Source organism: Phyllopteryx taeniolatus, chromosome 21, assembly GCF_024500385.1.
Source record: "Phyllopteryx taeniolatus isolate TA_2022b chromosome 21, UOR_Ptae_1.2, whole genome shotgun sequence".
Lineage (NCBI taxonomy): Eukaryota > Metazoa > Chordata > Actinopteri > Syngnathiformes > Syngnathidae > Phyllopteryx > Phyllopteryx taeniolatus.
In genome coordinates, this window is record NC_084522.1 from 3226069 (window position 1) to 3245613 (window position 19545).

The 19545-nt window shown below is 45.0% G+C and overlaps 1 protein-coding gene across 3 annotated transcripts in view; it reads left to right on the forward strand.

Annotated features, from left to right (window-relative positions):
• The window catches only part of jarid2b (jumonji and AT-rich interaction domain containing 2b), a 69830-nt gene that overhangs the window by 18588 nt on the left and 31697 nt on the right, over nt 1-19545 (forward strand). The window contains exon 2 of one of the 3 annotated variants that reach the window (XM_061759685.1): nt 15475-15673. The exons of 1 other annotated variant lie outside the window; for it this stretch is intronic. In XM_061759685.1, coding sequence (XP_061615669.1) covers nt 15475-15673 — 199 coding nt within the window. The remainder of the gene's footprint in view (nt 1-15474; nt 15674-19545) is intronic. One more of the 3 variants, XM_061759686.1, reaches the window with a different exon arrangement.

Consider the following 19545-nt stretch of genomic DNA (forward strand, 5'->3'; position numbering starts at 1 on the left):
ATAACTAACCAAGCAAAGCATCCTCATAAGAAGCTGTGCTATGATTTATGCCGAAAATGCAAAAAAAAACAAAAAAGAAGTAACATAGCAACCGAAATGTGGACATTTTGGCCCTGGTGGAGCTCCTTCTTTTTGGAAGGTTGTCTGCTGATTTCCCTCCAGTCTTCGTCGTGCTTTCCTTTACACTCGGTTCATCACAGGAATGTCGCCGTCTGTGCGTAAACAACACCTTACCCAACGCCATTGTCAACACGTTTCACACCTCTATTGATTCAGCGTTCCTCCCACTCGGGCCGTCAACGCTGAATGAAAGGGAGGCGATAGATTAAGATTGATTAATTTTTTGCTCGGGCAAGATTTTTTCTACAGGGGAGGGCAGGCCTCACAGCACTGTGATTGATCGCTCCCGGTGACCTTTTTGTCGACACAAGTGTACGCAGTTGTTAAGGCTGTTCAAGTGATGAATGCCCCGCACATTTTTTTGGGGGGGGGACTCGTTCTTCCTGCTCGAGCGTGTACAGAGTTTTTCTTTTTTCCGCATCATTTAAATGGAGGCTAAGTGAAATGTGCTGGCGACTTTGAAGAATCCCTGCAGTGACTTGGAATTAAGTCCCGATTTCTCGGCCAAAGGCTCATTGATGCCGTACGTTAGACACGCATGCTAGGGGTGTAACGGTACTTGAGTTGGAATTTTTTCCACACGGAACAGAGGTGCACCGTGTCCCCGCACGGGACCTATTAGGTGATAGACTGTAAACTAATACAGTGCAGCGCTGCATCTATCTGACTAGGGGGTCGTCAAGGCTTGTGGTCTGCTTTCGGTAGTACGCCAGACTCGTTAACTCATTTTTAGTTTGCGGCATCATCACGCAAACTTGAACGGCAGTGCATCGCCAAATAAACAACACGGACATTAATTTCCCTAAAAACAAGACAAACTATTGATCTTGCGCTTTCTTTAAAAGAAAATGTTAAAGCTGTTGCATCATGTCAAATATTTACTTTTCTATACGTTTTCATTCCACTTTTCTGCCCTCCAAGGAACTGAACCTTTGTTTTTCTGGGCTCGACTTTGCGCAGCTTTTCCAAATTGGCGTCATTTCGTTGCCTTTCTACTTGCCAGAGTGACTTCATCATGTCATTTTTAATTAGGATAGTCCAGAAGTTATTGAGGCTGACATTTATCAGCCAGTAAGAAAAGGCAGCAGTCAAATGCAGTGAAACTGATATGACATCGGTTTTCAGGCACCGCAATTATCAGCCAGCACCACAGTTGAACTCCTTAAGATTCCTGCCGTCAGAATGACTCAGCCGACTACAGTCAGAACCCCCCCCCCCCCCATCATGTGTCTCCGTGGGAAATTTTTATGACTGTCTCGTCGCCACCGACACTGTTCTGAGTCAGCTAAATGTTTTCCCTTGACTGTCAGCCGGCCACCCCTTCTTAAAACATTGTTGCGGTCGCTCCAGACGTGAGCGAGGAAACCCCTGGAGGTATTTCCCAGACTAGCTGTTTCTGTCAGGCCGCTGTGATGTCAGGAGAACAAAGCAGGCTTCGGTTAAAGTGCGTCTTCGGGTGTTATTATTAGCCTCCGCGTGTTGTCATGAATCGGCGAACTTAATGGATCAGAGCTGCAGCGGAATGACAGAGAGAGGATTTCCGGTGATTTTTGTACATTAGCTGCATATGAAAATGGTACTTGGGGTTCAGACGGCTTAAGATTCTGATAGCGGATCTAAATAACTGTCAGTCTTTTTACAAGACGTGTCGCCGGAGCTTAATTGTTTGCGATGCGAGTAGTCGTTGCAACCTTACACCCTGGCAGGCACTTCTAAGTCAGGCTTCCTCTCGGTCTGCGGTTGTTAAGAGTTAAAATGACTTCCTTAAGATCTAGGAGACCTGGATAAGCTTAAAGACGATTTAATAGTCTTGCAAGAAAGAAGAACCATACAGCAAAAGCAGCTTACGCAGCTGAGCTTCTCTTTTTTTTTTTATTATCTTCGTCATCCTCTGGTTTAATCAAACAGGAACTATCCCCCCCCCCCCCAACTACAAACGTACTTAACACTCCAGTCAGTCTGTATGCGAGACTTAGATTTGTAAGAATTTACAGAAATCTATCATTGTGTTCCTTCTCTATATTCCCTGTCTGGCAAATGAGGTGAATCTGGACTTTGAAATATCAGATTCTGGAGCATATCAAAGCACGGCGTCCTTGACTCCCAAGCTTCCGGATTTTATAAAGAGCCAAATTGGCCGCAGTCGTTTCGGGGGCCCAATAAAATGTGGGACCATAAATCCAGCGGCGTTTTAATGCGCTCGCTTACGCCATACAAAAGGTTTTTACGACAACGCCCAGACGGCCTCAAGTTTACGTGGTGATTCGCCAGCGCTCCTCAGGTGAAGGCGACAGCTCGTTCTTCAGCCCCATAGGCTGATGATGAAATGAAGCGTCAGAAGGTTTGTTTACGCTCCCTGTTAGCAGATCAGACATCTGAGGATGTTCACCCTTGAAGAATTTACAACTTTAGAAGCAATAAATGCACTTGTTCCTGCACTTTTGTCTTAGTTTTTTTTTTACATCTGGTGAGTTGTCTGTCGTCTTGGAACCAAGATGTCCAAGTCCGCCGCAGCCAGAATCTTTGGCCCAACGTCTTCCTCCCTTCATCGCGGATCCCGTCATCCAGTCCACATTTACGTTAGCATCTTTGCGGATCTGTTCTTTTCCCAAATCTGTAAGCGAGAATGCTTTCAGGCCATGATAATAAACTACTGGTAATCAGTTAGGCAACCGGGAGTGCATATTCTGACGCATATTTCCGTTTTCTATAGTTTGACATGGCAACGTCGCATCCCACATTCAGATTATTAGATGCGTCTGATATTAACATATTGCTTTCCACAGCAGCCTTTCGTAGAATCAGCAATTGTCACGTCAAACGACGCAATCCCATTCCGGCGTCTGATCTCTCGATGCTGACCTGGTTCCCTTATTTATACCGAACCCATTCAAAAAGTAGCATAACTCCAGATTTTAACAAGCGGTGTAAAAGGGTTGAAGGGTTTCTATCAGACCGACGCAAGTCGCCGGACGCCGCTAGAAGATCAAAATTTGTGCTCAGATTATTTTTTTCGCATTTTGGCAGAAAACCACGCCGCCGGCGCTACTCTCGTCCGACAAGTACACTCTTGACCGACAGGCTTTTGTTGACTCCCCGCAGACATAAATAGACACAACCTTGTACGTGCACACACACAAACTCTGTAGCAGTATCTCACTCTCGGTAATGCACTATCGACCTTGTGTGCTCTGCAGACCTTGGGCTCTCCTGTGGCCTCAACCTGCTAAGTACACACACGCACGCACGCACTCGCCGTCCACGCTGACCTTTCCAGCTTCTCAGAACGAGACTTGATTTCCAATCGGAGTTTGTCTGGCGGTGTACCCCCACCCTTCTATCCACTCTCCATCCGCCCTCTTCTCGCTGTTAATGTGATTAGGTTCTTGCCTCTGCTGATTTATTTATTTATTTATTTATTTGTTCTCCTCTCCCGCCGATGCTCCTCTATTCAACATTGTCGGGGATAATTCCACGCCGTGGGCTTCTTTTTCACCGATTCCGTACCCCACTTCATCAATTCCTCTCGCCACCGTGGACCGTCTGCGCTTATTCCTAATTTAATCTCATTCCCTTCCTATTCGTTCTGTTTCTTCCCCCGACCGAGAAACATCTCCTGCAGTATAAAACAGCGACATCATACCATGACTTGAATTTTGAGGTTTTTTTTCCTGGTCTGGTGACCCGCTTCTCTCATCATATTTGCCACATTTGAGTAGTCCAGTTTGCATTTTACAGGTGCCTTTTTCTTGGCAGTGTGGAGGTTTTTTAATTAAAACGCATGGATGAATTAAGACATTGAATCCCGCTTCTCACGCCAAATTTTACCCACTTCATATTCCTTCCCTTTCTTCCCCACTACTAACTAACCATTTCCTGGCCTAGAAAACAAAACCGTTATATGATACCGAGACTGAAATTTTGTGGTCACTCCTCGTCTGGTGACTTCTCTTGCCACAGTTGGCGTAGAAAAGCCACATTTGAGCTACTGGAGCATTTGATTAAATCACATGAATTGTTCCAGACATTCTGCTTTTTTTTTTTTTTCCACCAAATTTGTAGTAGAAATGCCACCCATGAGCAGTCCAGTATTTGGTGTTCTTACCCGGTGAGCTGATGCCAAGACTTGAATTTTGAGGTCAAAAAGTAGCCTTTAGAAAGTGTTTATTATTTATTTTTTTCTCCCGATTTAACACTTAGTTCATCTGGAAAGTGTTAAAAATTGAGTTTATTCAACAAACTGCTCGGATGCTTTGACTTCACAGCCTCGTTCATTCATCCCCTTCACAACTCCCAAACCTCCTCCGCCCTCCCCCAAAAGCGTGGCAGTATCATGGCTTTGATAGGATGAAGGCGGATTTCCAGTCTTTAAAAAAAAAAATAAAAAATTTGCCAGAATATCTTCTCCCATATGTTTCCACTTTCTTATCTCTGAGGCAGTTCAAGGGGAGCGTTTACGGTGACCTCACTTGGCAGCTTCCCTTCCCCAGCTCCCCCCCCCCCGCCCCCCTCTTGACGGCGCGTTGGCGCCAGATGGAGACTGGCGGACTTGACGTACATTAGGACCATTTACTCGCATGACAGGAAATCACCCGATGCCAGAGGGGAGGTCCTGTATCGATTTATGGCAATAAAAATAATAAAAGCAATAAAACTATCAGGGCGACGACTGCTGGGACTAGCAATAATAATAATGATGATGATCACAGTCAAAGCAGTGCGGCATACCTTCATGAGAGTTGCAGACTCAAGTAGCATAACGGGATGCAAATTTGAAATTGTTGCATTATGGGTAATCCCCTGGCAGCCTATAGCGCTGAGACTGAGCTTTTCCAACAAGGAAACCTTTGAGTCGACTTTTTAATGCAAGTCCCTTTCCCTCTGCTCATAAAGGCTGCTCTTCCTCCCATGTCGGTGTTCCATGTGAAAAGTTATTGATATGTTCTAGTTGACCGGGAAATTTGCCTGAATTCGTACAGTGTGTTTGCCCAGTTTTGGTAATCGGAAGAAAACTGTAAATACGACGGTGGCATATCCAGGAAAGCAGTGTCTTTAATTAGAACTTGTTGAGGAGGGTGTTAAACGACGCAATACGATCCAAAATATTATCGGAGTGGAATGGCAGCAGTCCAGTTTTGGTAATCTGGAAAACTGCAAATCTGATGGTGGCGTATCAAGGAAAGATGCATCTCGATGAGAGCTCGGCCATTAGTGCACGAAATGGCGCACGCAGAAGATTCCGAGGAAGTAACAGAGGTGGAACAGCAGCACTCACATTTTGGTAATCTGGAAAAGTGGAACTCCGATGGAGTATCTAAATGAGTGCAGCAAGGAAGAGTATGATTGTCTTTCACAATTGTAACACTCCCCCCCCCCCCCCCCCCCCCCCCCTTTTAAGCGACACAATAATGATTACAAGTACCAATCACGCCACTCTTCCTCTCATTTTACCCGGCGGTGGAGGAGGAATAAAATGAGCGATGGGTTCGCGCCGCGCTAACACAAGCATGCGTTTGTGCGCGAACATTTTGGTCGTCTTAAATCAATTAAGCGGCACCTTTTTATGAGCATCTATAAGCGCCATTGGGGGGGCGGGGGGGAACAGCGGTAATTAAACACCTTACATGTTATTTCCTGGGAAGGTGTGTATGGATATTGCGTCATGCATGGGTGCCTTTATGTGTGCATTTCGCTGTACTTTGGCTCTGGGGTGTTGTTTATTTTTAATTTTTTTTTTTTATGAAGAGAGCCGCGCTGTTCTCACGCGTGGTCTGGCACCCTTCCTCTGGGTGGCCTCTTATTAAAGTGCATGAGGCAGAATCCCGCTTCTCTCGTTACGTTGTGGTACCTGGTTTTCTTCCAATTGATGTACCATACATCATTTGAATATAGCCAGTATTACGCAATTTATTTGTGATGTTATTGTTGGTAAAATATTGAAGCACAAGTTTTTTTTTTTCCAGTTGCATAGTCATGTATTTGTGATTTTCTTCCAGTATGTCGATTATCACACTGTCACTGTATGGCGATACCATTGCTATCACTGCAAAATCCTGCAACGGCATCGTATCATGAGTGACTTGACGATTCGGGCGTTCTCTTGATTGGGGGAAGCCTAAAGAGTCAGTTAAAATATGCGGGGCCGTGGCACCGAATCCCTCTTCTCTTGCCAAATTTGGGGTAAAAATTGGAGCTGTGTAGTTGGATTCAGATGGGAAGACCTTAGCAGCATTGAACGGCATCCAGTAGTTTGTTTTGCTCTGCTTTAAAATGTAGCCCAAAGTGGTACTTCTGGAAATCTAGTATTTTTGAACGCATTACCACAATATTAGTATGCCAAAGTAATACGTTTCAGAGCTGTTCAACTGTGTACCTTTTTTTTTGTGTTTGGCTGCTGTCAATTTCTATTTGCATTTTTATTTTTTCCCGCTTCTCATCCTCCCTTTCGTAACAGCCGTCAGGCTTAAACTGACAGGAGTTATTTCATCTGGACACAATGTCAAATGCCTGCCTGCCTCTCTCAAGAGTTGGGGGAGGGGAGGGGGAATTTAAATCCAACAAAAACAGATTAGTGCACACGGTAGCGTTTGGGCAGGGTCACTCCTCCTCCAGGTCGCAGATGAATGAAATAAACAGACGCTAGCGAATTCCCCGAGCTGTCATCGGCTCTCTCTAAATATATATAAATACATCTGTACAGCTCTGTCAGATCTAGAGCCCTTCCACATGCTTTTTTTTTGGGGGGGGGGGTTTATAACGCGATAGCTTAGCTCCAGTGCGGCGTACTGCTTTCAATTGGAATAAGTAGCATACTACATGTGTAATTCATGTCACACGCTGGTTCGGGTGTTGGCTATAAATGATGATTTCATATTCAATATTTTTGTTTGCTCGACGCGCTAGGCGGCTGTTTTTGCCGTATCGTGATACTATTGCCGTTGTGTCAGTTGCCTCCAGTTACGTGGATATCATGATGCATCATGCAACATTTGCGCAGTAATCGAGCGATTCATTGCTCATGCTTTATTGAGCAATCGTATCGTGATACTACTGGTAAAATATCGAATTGGTGTCGTATCGTGAGTTTACGACAGTTTTATCCTTGTCATCCTATCTAAAATATTATTGGATTTTATTTATATTAGACTTTACACCGATTTTATCGGGCTGATCGGTATCGGCCGATATTTAGCATTTTATGCTGATCGGCTTTTACGTCATAATTCGTCGATCCGATCAATGACGTCAATGATCGGCTCCGCAAAAGACATTTACGCCGCGCAAAAGACATTTACTCCGCGTCGCCATCGTGCACAGTATATTTGAATCCAAAAGCTAGTTTTTTATTATTTTTTTAATTTGTACTTCCTGCCATCTAATAGAAGACCATTTATCATTTGTTCTGTCTGTCACTATGCCTCAATGGCATAAATAGAGGAACAAAGATACATTTATTGTAAATATAATTTTTTTGAGCAAGTATATACAGTCACAGGTCATTTAGAGAGACGCATTCCTCCATCTTGTGGTCGGATCGGTTATCGTTTTTTTCAACTCGGCGATCGGCCCCAAAAATCCTGATCGTGTAATATAGTTAGTTACATAGATATCGTGATGTGTGTGTGTGGTAGGTGCATGATTTGCTTTTAAGATATCGATTATTGCTTAATCGCTGTATCGGAGTAGCATTGATATTGTTGGGAAACTATTGTGATATCGGATTGCTGATTTTCTTCGGTTACATGGCTAGGATTTATCGTACATGATTTGCGCAGGAATCACTTCACTGGATGGATTTATCGAGCATTCGCTGTAACATCATACTACTGGTATCGTTCGCAGAATATCAAATTGGTGGCGTATCGTTAGTTTCCGCCAGTTTCATGGATGTCGTGTCGGTAGTATATCATGGATATTGTGATCTATCAGTTTCTTTTCTAATAACATTGATTATCATTCATTCGCTGTATTGCGATGACGCCATCGATGGTAAAGGATTGCAATATTGGATTGTAAATTTTCATTGGCTTCATGGATATTTCGACGTATCGGATGGTTAACATGGGTATTAGAAAGTATCAGGTGGTTTTCTATCGAGATATTAAGTGTCATTCGCTGCATCGCAACACCGCTGATTTTGTTGGTAAAATATTGCGATATCAGATTGTAACGTTTCTTCAGTCACATGGCTATTGTGACGTATCGGATGGTTTTCCACCAATTTATTGATTACCGCACATTTGCTGTATCACGAATACCAAATACCATTGCGGTTGTAGGTAAATTATTGTGATGTCGGATTGTGAAAGTTTTTTGTTCACATTGGGGTTTATTGTAGATGGTATTCCAACATATTGATTGTCGCATTTTTACTGTATCGCGATATCATTTATATTGTTGGCAAAATGTCAATATATTGTCTTAGTGTGAGCTAGCTCTAATCTGTGTGTGTGTGTGTGTGTGTGCGTGCGTGCGTGCGTGCGTCTTTGTCCTCCGAAGGATTTCAAACCTTTATGTTGCACGCCAAGCGCAACACAGTTGCCCACCGCACACGCGGACGTTTTTGACGTTTGTCTCAGTCCAGTGGAACGTTTGCAGGGAAGGATTAACGGGAGCTCCGCCCACGGCGGGATGAAAGGATGGCCGGATGAATCAAGCGGCACATGATATAGCCCGTCTCTTTCATGTCGTCACTGACAACCTTCTGTTCTGGAATCTCACCCAAAAAAAAGCCAAAGAAAAAGCAATTGGAGTTAGTCCTTTTGATGCTCAGTCTCTTTACAGTTATCGTCGCTTTTCTGCGGTGATCATCCCTCTTTCCTCTTCCCGCAGTGGTGAGTGTGCACCGTACGTGCATTATTTTATTCAAGCGACAATAAATATGCGTCCACTTTGCATATCGTGGCCCTCGCCGCCGCCTTAAACCTGTCCCGCCTGGGATGTGCGCGGCATTAAACAGACAGTGATTGATCAGCAGCGCGATTGTTTATTTTGCAGCGCCGGGCGGTGATGGATGAAGATTGGCGCGTATCGCCGCCGTGCGCGCGACTGCCGGCTTCGGGGGAAGCGCCTTCAGCCACCGCCAGAAGCCAACGTCGCGAGCCTGAACGAGGAGTATGCGGCTCCCCGATTGAAAGGAGCCTCTTTTTCTTTTTTCTCTCGTCCTTTCTTTGCATTGCTCCTCCTCCGCGCTTTGTCATTCAAAGAGGCCCCCAGCCTCGTATCAGGCTTCGTTTGGAGGGGGCAGCGGCGTTTTAGGGATGCTGGATGAATCCCAGGAGGCCGCAGGGCATGGTAAACCCGCAAGTGTGATTGACAGGTCCTTTGGAGGAAGAGTGGCTTTTGAGGCCCGCCCTGGGAAGGTCAACTTTGACCCCGGTCAGCCACCTGCTCGCCCCTGACCCTCGAACTCTGCTTGGACTTTTTCTGTGGACGGGCTTGCGTCACCCAGCCCAACCTATGCATATTTTGAGTTCCCAGAATTATCTCAAGTGATTGCGATCGGATCGATGACTCAGAAAGGTCGGACATATTGCCTCGCCTCACTGTGGCTTTTATTTTCTTGTCTTTTCTTTTTTTCCTTATCTGATCAATTTCCATCTCCAAAACCAAAACTGTAAAAAAAAAAAAAAAAAATATGGCGTCATCACTTCTGCCATGTGTCCTTTTGTGTGCTAACGAGCCAAAAAGCGGCTACTGCTCGCTGAGATGCTAAATACATTAACGATAACTCCCGTTGATTTCATCTCCTTCGTCTTCAACAGTTTGCATCTAAGACACAAAATTCGGGAGTAACAGTCATTGCAATGCAAACAGAAATGCTGGTTTCATTGCTGCGTCTGACTTCAGTTCCCGTCATCTCTGTTGGCGGTATGCACCGGATGGGAAAAGACGAATGAAAACTACCACTCTCGGAGACGCTAATTACGGTAGTAAAGATAATTGGAATTTGAAACCGCCTTAAACTTAAGCCCAGTTTATCATTAAACCTTAAAACTGTTTCTTCCTTCTGTCTGAAGTCTTCATCTTTGAGTGGCATCTTCTCTTCACTAAATATGTAACGAACGGTCATTCAAATTTTAAATGGCGAGGTGCCAGAAGTTTAGCACAGTTTATCACAAACCTTGGAGGGTCTTTTTCTTTGACTTTCATCTTCGTCTTCTCCACAGTAGATACGGTAGTAACACATTTGACACTGATGCCAACATCTGAAGTTTTAGTGCAGTTTATCGCTGATGTACCATTTTGTCTCTATCTTCTTTGTCTGAGCTGCATCTTTCTCCTCTCCGTGCTAAATCTGTTAGCAATGCGCGGTTAATCTGGCAAACCGTTTCATCCCTGCAGCCAACAAAGTTAACGCTGTTGATCTCTTTGTGATGGTACCATGAACTCCCACAAGGCTTGTTTCTCCAGTATGCAGTGAGAGCTTTGTGCGAGTTTGTGCGGCGGCGGCGGCGGCGGCAGAGCTGCGGGGGCTTCCACGCCGACCGGCGCAATCACTGAATAGCTTGTACAGACCATGTAAGGTCAACGCTCTCTGGCGGACACAAAGAAGCAATTCACACACTGACAACACTCACTGAAAGCAGCTCACAACAAGTGATAGTTGTGATCGTCATGTGAATTGGCTTAGGAAGGCGCAGCGCTATCGTAGATCTACGGCCACAGTCGCCGATGCACCTTCTGTCGCAGCCGCGCACGTGATCGTTGGGCAAATTTGCTATTAGGCGAACGATTGTAATTGTTTTTAACTCTGTTGCAATTTCAATTAAAAAAAAAAAAAAATACTAATTTGCTTGCCAAAAGTTGTTGTCATGGTAATCTGCAAAGGTTGGCAACTGGACTTGGAAAATGACTTAGGCTGACAAAATACAAAATGAAAGCACTCGCAAGGAGCGCGGGGAAGACGCTAGCTTGTGGAAAATGGCCAACCGGAGCTGGAGTCTTAACTGCTGCCCTGTTGAAATGAAATTTCTTTTGAGTCAGGAAAAGAGCGATATAATTTAACTTTATAAAGAAGTAATTACATTGATTTCAGCGAGGCTCAAAAACTAGGGTTCAAAACTCGTGGGCCGTATCTTTGGGGTGTTTTGCGGAAACCGTGAAGACACCTGGGAACTGTTTGTCTGATTGTTTACACCCTGAACCGAAGCCGAGTCCACATGTAAACCTCAAGTCCGACCATCCGAGGCTAAGTCGCCCCGGAGGCGTCTTCCTTCAAAAAGCGGCTAGCTGGCTTCCATACTAACAGCGACCAGGCCGCTGTCTGCTAGCCCGCAGGCTCTTCCTGTCAAGACACGAGACTAACGAGGTTACGCTTGTTTCCTGTTTCGGCCTTCCTGCTAGGCCCCCCCCCCCCCCCCCCTAACGAGCCCCCCCACCACCCAGCCCTTGTTCTTGCAGGAGCGCTTGTTGCAGTTGAGGATGTAGCATATGCATTTTGGATGGGTGTGTGCATCTCTAGGCATTAACAGTTTCTGTGTAGGACTTGAAATTTCTCGCTCATGGACCCAATTTTGGGGATTGATTTCTAGGGGGTACTATTATCTGCTGCGATGGTTTAGAGAGAGAGTCCTTCATTTTGTCCTGCCTATTGCGGGTTCAGTGCATTGTTTTTGTTTTTCTTCATATTGCACTTAATTTGCTGTTTCATGGGATTTTGAGTGTATGTTGTGATGTATTTTTTTTGGGTGGTGAAATTATCGCTTTTCTTTTTTTTTTTTTTTTGTCCTGTTCGGCTGTTGGTTGAAGCAGAATGGAAGATCTGTATCGCTTTTATGCCGGAACAGTTTTACTGTGTCACAGTGGAGTTTTTAAGGTTCCGCTGTGGTTTCTTAGTATTATAATTGACATTTATTGAAAATCAGAGTCGGATCAGTTGAACAGAACAAAGTTTCTAGAGGGGAGAGAGAAACAAAGACAAAAAGATAAAGCACTCATTGTAAACAGGATGAGAAAACCGAAGATAAATTCCCTGTGTGTTTTTCGGACATAGTTGGCAAATAAAGATGATTCTGATAGAACAATGAAATATTAAAGAGGAGTGTTGCAGGGGGCAGCAGTGCTCCACCCTGTGAGGGAAGGACAGGAGAAGCAGCATGCAGGACAAGGGTCGTGAACCCTGCTGTACAACTGAAGCGCGGTGGGATTAAATCATTGAAACATATCACAAGCAATCAAATGTCCCTGGTGTGCAGTAGTACTGTGCATAATTGTATGTTTAAGAGTTTAAAAGGTGTTTTTAGAGTATAGAATGTGTTTAGAAGTGTATGGTAAAGGTTAATAGAAGTGTGGGAAAGATTAGTAAGAGTCTGGGGAGGTTCAAATATAAACAATCAAAACTTTGTGGGTTTCAGCTCTTGCAGGGGTCTTTCAGATCCCAAGCCCCGCGACCCCCATGATACACGAGGGCTTGCAGGACTTCAGAAGGCTCATCCAGTTTCTGAGGGACTTGGGATTTCCTGCAATTTTGGGAGTAGGTGAACGAGGGATTGCTGTATCTTGAGATTTTTTTAGTTTTGTAGTTTTGTCTGGTTAGTCGCCTTCTCGTTCTGTTTTTGAGGGACTTGAAATGTCTCGCTCGTAGACCAAAGTTTGGGAATGTATCTGTCGAGAATTGCTATGATATTCTTTGTTTCATTTAGTCCTCCGTTCATTTGAATTTGTTGGTATTTTGTTTCCGTCTTTGTCTTGACTTGGGACTCGAAGTTTCTCACTCACGGACGGAATTTCTTTGTCTGACGCCGATGCTCCGAATTAGCTTCCATCACTCGCGGGAGCTCTGTGAAGAGGCTGCCAAACTCGTCTCTTTTTGTCCCCGCAATTTGCATGCGTTTTCTCTGCTCCGCGACAGGCGACACTTGAAACGCCACCTTTTTATTTCCTCCGCAAGAAAACGCGGACGGTGACCTCAACGGTATTGAAATAATGGCTAACAACGCAGCGCTAACGATCAACACGCCCTCGCCGCCGCTCATCTGGGCCGCGTGTGTCGGCGGAGATGGGAAAAGCAGGAAGGAAGCGGCTAATAGCCGGCGAGAGAAGCGACTACTGCGCACAAAGAAGCCAGACGTTTGTTAAAACATTTCCCCCGCTTCTGTTTACTAGGTTTTTTTTTTGGGTGGTTTTTGTTTTTTTGTAGCCATCTCACCTGAATGGAAACGTTTTGTTAGCATAACACATTTGGAGTTTTTGTTTGAATTATTATTATTTTTTATTTTTTTTGGAAGAGTGCATCACGGTTGGCACGCAACTCACATTCCCGCGCCGTGACATCCGCAAGAGTAGGAGGAAGCGGTGCAGCGCTGGGTTATTTTTAGCCTAGACGGGTTGCGTACACGCACACACACACGCACACGGTCTGTCTTCGCGAGGAAATATGACATTAGCGTCGCAGATGATGTTAGTTTGTGCAGAGTCAATAAAAGGAAAACGTGTCAGAAAGTCGCCCTAAATACAAGAGAAGTCATCAGTTTTAATACTTGCACATAAATGTCACAATCATGAGTTTTCCGACCTGAAAAGGTGTGAACATAAATTTCAGAACGTCATCCGCTTTCTTACCTAATTTGAACCTAAAGATGGGAAAGTCTTATTCTTGGACACAAGAAGAACTTTGATATCAGATAGTCATCGGTTGTCACACATGAGGAGGAGAACTTTAAATATCAGAGTCATTCCTTTTCTCACCCAAGTAGAACATAACGGAAAATTGTCAGCTTTCATACGTGAGGAGGAGAAGGAATATCTAAACGTCATCTGTGTTCTGTGAAAACACAGATATCATAAAATGATACATTATCTTATGTGAGGGGAACAGAAAGTTCAGAAAGGTATCGGTGTCCTTAACAAAGTAGGAGAACATAAATATCAGAAAGTCAGCAGTGTTCACACATAAAAAATGTACATTTCAAAAAGTAATACATTTACATACCTGAGGGGAACATAAATATCAGAAAGTCATTAGTGTTCATACCGAAAAGATAGACACGTGCTCGTCTCACTTTCGCCCACACACGCTACAAACGCTCTGTGCTCTTAGACACATTCACTGTTTGGGGGTAGAGGGTGTGTGTGTGTGTGTGTGTGTTTGTGTGTTCGGTATGTGTGACGGAACACGCTAAACACACACACACGTGCTAAACACACACACACCGGCGCAGCGACGAGGTCCCGGTGCTCATTAGCGAGACTCCGCCAGCTCCGATGGGAGCCAGGCGGGGTGTGTCGCGGCTGGCAGGTACGCCAGCGCTACGATGCCGCTGAAGGCTCTACAAAGAAATTGCACACACACACACACACACACACACACACACTTGAATTGTGAAACTGAGCTATTTGCTGGTGCTTCCCCCCCCCTCATGTTTTGATATTAAGATGGTTGTAGATTTGTTTTCTTAAGTAGTAGTTTCATGATTTACTTTTTTATTTTTTTAAAGAATGAATAGATTGATTTTTTTTTAAATGACTATTTAAAAATTATGTCAATGTTTTTTTTTTTTTTTTAATGTGAATGTTTTAAATTTGACACAATGATTGCATTTTTTTGTTTGTTTTTAAATAATGAACATTTTTAAAAATACGTTAACATTTTCCAAAATAACACATTTCCAAATAAATTAATTCAAGCACACACTAGTATTAAATATTTTGTGCGTCTTGAAAGATGAGTGAAAATGCTCTGAAATGGCTGGCAATATAGTTCAGGATCGAACACGCTCTATATGCGTTTTGAAAAGATTTTGAGTTCATAATTTGATATCGACAATTATGACGAGGTGTTCTTGGCCCCGGAACGTGGTGTTTGTGCATGGAAAATGAAGAGGATGCGAGTGTTGGGCCCCCGGCGGTGAACAATTGGAAATGCGGCGTAGTGGCTGTCGTTTGATGTCGGCCTAATGACTTGAGGAAATGAGCGACAACAAAGCGCGATTAATGAATAATGCAAAGCGGAATTACAGGCAGGAGGCTGGAGGCGTGTTTACGACGGGCGACGCGTGACTCAGGCGCTCGGCGGCGGTGAATGTCAGCGCACATAGTGCCGAGTAATGGCTGCAAGATGTCGACGTAACGAGATGGCAACCCCCCCCCCCCCTTCCACTCTCCGGACGTCTATTTTGAGATTCTTTCAAGCTGCAATTTAAAGCGACCGCAAGCTGTCTGCGATATGGCACGCTTAGCGGAGATCCAACATGAGAAACAAAAGCGTTCCCGTGTCCTTTCGATACTTCACTGCATGCGATAAATGACATTCACAAATAAACAAAAGAATGTATACAATGAAGGAAATGTGTGTGTAAATATACAATATGTACCAATGTAATAATAAATTGATTCATTGTCTGGCTTACGCAGAAATACCGAAACAAATGTTCCTGCGTGTTGTGTCGTCGTGTCAACGCCTCTCCCGGTTGTCCCCCCCCGCAGGACGACAGCGATGGTATCCCGTGGTCGGAAGAGCGGCTGATGCGAAAGGTGCTTTACCTCTCCCTCAAGGAGTTTCGGAGCGCGCAGAAACGGCAGCTGGACGGCGATGGGAGCGCCAACCAAAACGGTACGAAACGCCACGTGTCAGCTGCGTGGGTCAACAGTCAATATCGGGACTTATTTGTCTTTACGTTGATCTTTGGCGGTTTTCAGCAAGCCGTTCCCATGTCGAATTGTCGGGGGGTGCCGAGGATGGCGCGTCATGTCGATGTTCTGACAAATTTTCTGCGCCTCATCAACAGGCTGTCACGCCGAAGCAACAAGTTGGCGCTACAACCCCCCCAGCCCACTTGCAATAGTTAGAAATATAATTTGCAAAATAAAGTAATTCAAACTCAGTAAATAAGAGAGAACCAATACCAAACCAGTTTAAACCACATTTATTTTCTTCCGCCAATGACCACGTATTTATTTGTATGGCTTGGCGCCGGATGAGAGCCGTTGACTTAATCTGTTGCCGTTTATTGCCTTTTGCATGTCAAACTTAAACCATGTCGCAGACTCATTTTGACCTACATTATGCATAAACAGTCACAAATAAAAAAGATTTCCATGGAAGGGCACTAAAGAATGAATTGTGCCACCCAATTCTGTAACTATCATGCATCACAAAATCTGCCAGGCAGGATGACAACAGAACAAGGTTTGAAGGTGTGACTTAATAATGACGGAAATGTGCGAACAATGGCTGACTCGCGTGAGAAGATGAGAGAACCTTTTCGTGTTTTATGGTCTCCTTCGGCGTGGCTCGAGTTGGCGTACGCTGAGACTAGCTTCTGAGGCGCGCCGACTTCAAATCCCGCCGGGGCTCGCTTTTATCACGCAGCGGGGGGGGACACGGCTGTCAAAGGAGGACGTGTGGAGGTGCTCCTCGCTCCCTCGCCGTTGCTGCCGGGTTACAAAGCCAGCGGCCATCTTTGTTGTCTCTCGTTAGACTGGATTTTTTTGGGCGACGTCGAGGAATTCGTCGTTTTTTTTTCCACGCGTTTTTGAGAACAACGGTGGTCAATTTTACACTTGCTATGAATTTTTTCTAAACACATTTTTAACCAACACGTTCCAGAAACTTGTAAATTTGCATATACGAGTTCCTCAGGACTTTTAAAATGTTATTTCAATTAATGAAATTGTGTTTTGGTGGGTTTTCCAAAGATGGTTTTCTCACTTTTTCAAATGTAATAATTTTGTATTTGAATGTATTTTAGTTTGTATTTATTTCAATTTGCATTATGTTATTGTAATCTGTTTTATTTAAATTTGTAAAGGAAGCGGTGGAGTTGTACACTTCTCAGGCGGTTGAGCGTTAAAAAGAGTTAGCAGATTTGTTCTCAAGCCATTTTCAGCAATTGAACTTTGTTAATAATGTGGACGAATAGCAGACCACGCGGGGACAGACAAATTGTATCGATTTTGGGAAAAAATGTGAAATTGACTAAATTTGGACAAACAGGGTTTTCTGCCCAACGGCGACGATCTCGAAATGATTAGTGTCGTTATTAATGTTGCACACATTATGAACTGATCTCACAGCATCTCATCTGAGTGTTCTGTCCCGCGTCACCTTTTTTTTTTTACGAGGTTAAATTGGCCTCAACTACATTTGTGCCGGGTTTCCATTCCCCATCAATAAGGCTCCGGTTGCCACGCTCGCCTTCCTGTCCGGTTTCCTCTCCCTGCCGTCAGTCGTAGCCGTCAGCCTCCGTTTCCCAGAGTGCCACTGATGGAGGAGTTGGACTTTGGCCAGGAAGCGAGGATGAGCGAGCTTCCCATTAGCGCGCTCCCTCTGCCTCCGACTGTCACTTCCCGTCTGACGTCCGCATCAGGACGCCGCTACCTACCGCTCGCTTTATTTTAAGCTCGCCGAGCAGACTGCGGTGCGCTTTGCGTGCTTCTGCGACCGGCCGCCCGTCTGCAACTAGTTATTGCCGCCGTCGGCAATTTGAATCGCAGGCGACAATCTCGAAAATGCGGCGTTGTATCACGGGATCTTTGGCGACGTTGTGCTGTCAACGTTTTGCACACTGATCACCGGGCACCGTGTGACCGCCGTTTGTGTTTTGAGCAATTCTGCATGCCTGCTTTGCCTTGCGGTGTTTCATTGTAAGTAGACTACTGGAACACTCTGTCCAGCTCTCTCTCTCTCGCTCTCAATCTCCATCTTGCCATCTCTCTCTGTCTTTCTCTTTGCTATTGAAGTCTCGCTCTCTTTCGGTCTATCTTGCTGTCTCTCCATCCGTCTCTCTAACTTTATATCTTTCTCTCGCTTAGGATCTTTGTCTCTCTGTGTATCGCTATCGTCATTGCTATCTCGATCTCGTTCTGTATCGATCGCTCTATTTCTATGTCTGTCTTTCTAGAGAGAGTTTTCCTAGGGTTACGGTTGGTGTGGTTAGAGTTAGTCGCGTTATGGCCAGTAGTGTTGGTCGGATTTGCGTTGGTAGAGTTAGTAGGCTCAAGGTTGATGGGGTAAGTAGAGTTAGGGTCCGCTTTACATGAACCCGAGCTGTTCCGACCCTACCCCGCCGGGTCCTCAGGCTCAAACCTCACCAAATCATGCAGTTTGATTTCAATCTCATTCAGTCCTTTCATTCTCCTTGAATAAACCCCAAATAAAACCTTCCTTTGTTTCTGCTTCATATCGTGCGCGTGTTAAGTGTAGACAGGCGACGGGGGGGGGGGGGGGGGGCGGATTTATTGAACGCCTTGTATTTTAACAAGCTTGTTTATGAGGGAATTACGGTGTAAAAGTCCAACATTTGGGTTGAATTGTATAGAAGTTATTAGCCGGATGACTACCACATGTCGGCCGAGCTAATTGCACGTCGGCATTTGATTGCCATTAACAGCCCCCCCCCCCGCGCTCCCAATTACGCTTGCCCCGCCGCTCATACTCACATTTAGCTCATCTTTATTGTAATCCTAAACAAACCGAGGTACATTTTGTTCACTTATGACCGTGGTTTTAATCTCTAGTAGGCCAAAATGACGCTGCGCCAGGCGCCCCTCTGGAGCATTTGAGGTAAACGTCAGGCGGTGACAAGCTCAGTTAAGCAGCACGCATAAATCTGATTACAATCAAGAACTATCAGGACGCCACTTGGCGCATCACTTCCTGTCTCCCCCTCTATTTAGCCTACATCGCCCTTGCGGCACGAAGAGCTGCACGTATGCTTCCCGCCTCCTTCCCTTGACGCCGCACAAACATTTCCAGCTCTGCCCCTCACACGGGCACTCATGTGCAACATGTCAAACAAGTCTTCAGTGAAGCAAGAGGAGGGCTAATGAATGGGCCTGCGCTTGTTTGTTTGCCTTCTTTTGGGACGTCGGGCGTCACTCATTTCCCCCCCCCCCCCACCCCCCATCGAGTACAATTAATGAGCTCGTTCCTCTCGGCACTGCTGCTGTTGTGAGTTTTAGCTGCGCGTTCGCCCCCGAATCTTCATACTTTGGATCGCAAGATGTTCAAAGTCAAGGCTACAGAAGACCAAATTTAACCCTGGCTCTCATCTATCCGTTCATTTTCTATAGCGCTTGTTCTCATTATTTTTACCTGAAATATGAACGCAGTTCAATTCTGTTTTGACTCTTGTTTTTTTCTTTGGTGCAATGATCAAATACGAAGTCGGTGTTAAAACTGAGGAAAACGTTTCAAACGTTAGCACCTTGGATCCTTTTTTAAAAATTTTAAATTTTTGTCTCCACCAACTTTAGGGATCAAAATTCCTTAGCCACCACCTGTAGAATCGATCCCGCGAAAAGTCCTTACTCAAAAGGTCGATGCAAAAACATTTCAAAGCAGCGATTCACGCCCCGAGTAGGCATGCAGACTCACAGGCTCCACAATGCGATGGTCTTACTCATCGCAGCCCCGCTTGTTAGCGTCCTGACCGTAATGACGCCCGCCCTATGGCTCCACCGCCGCTTACGAGCGCAGACCTG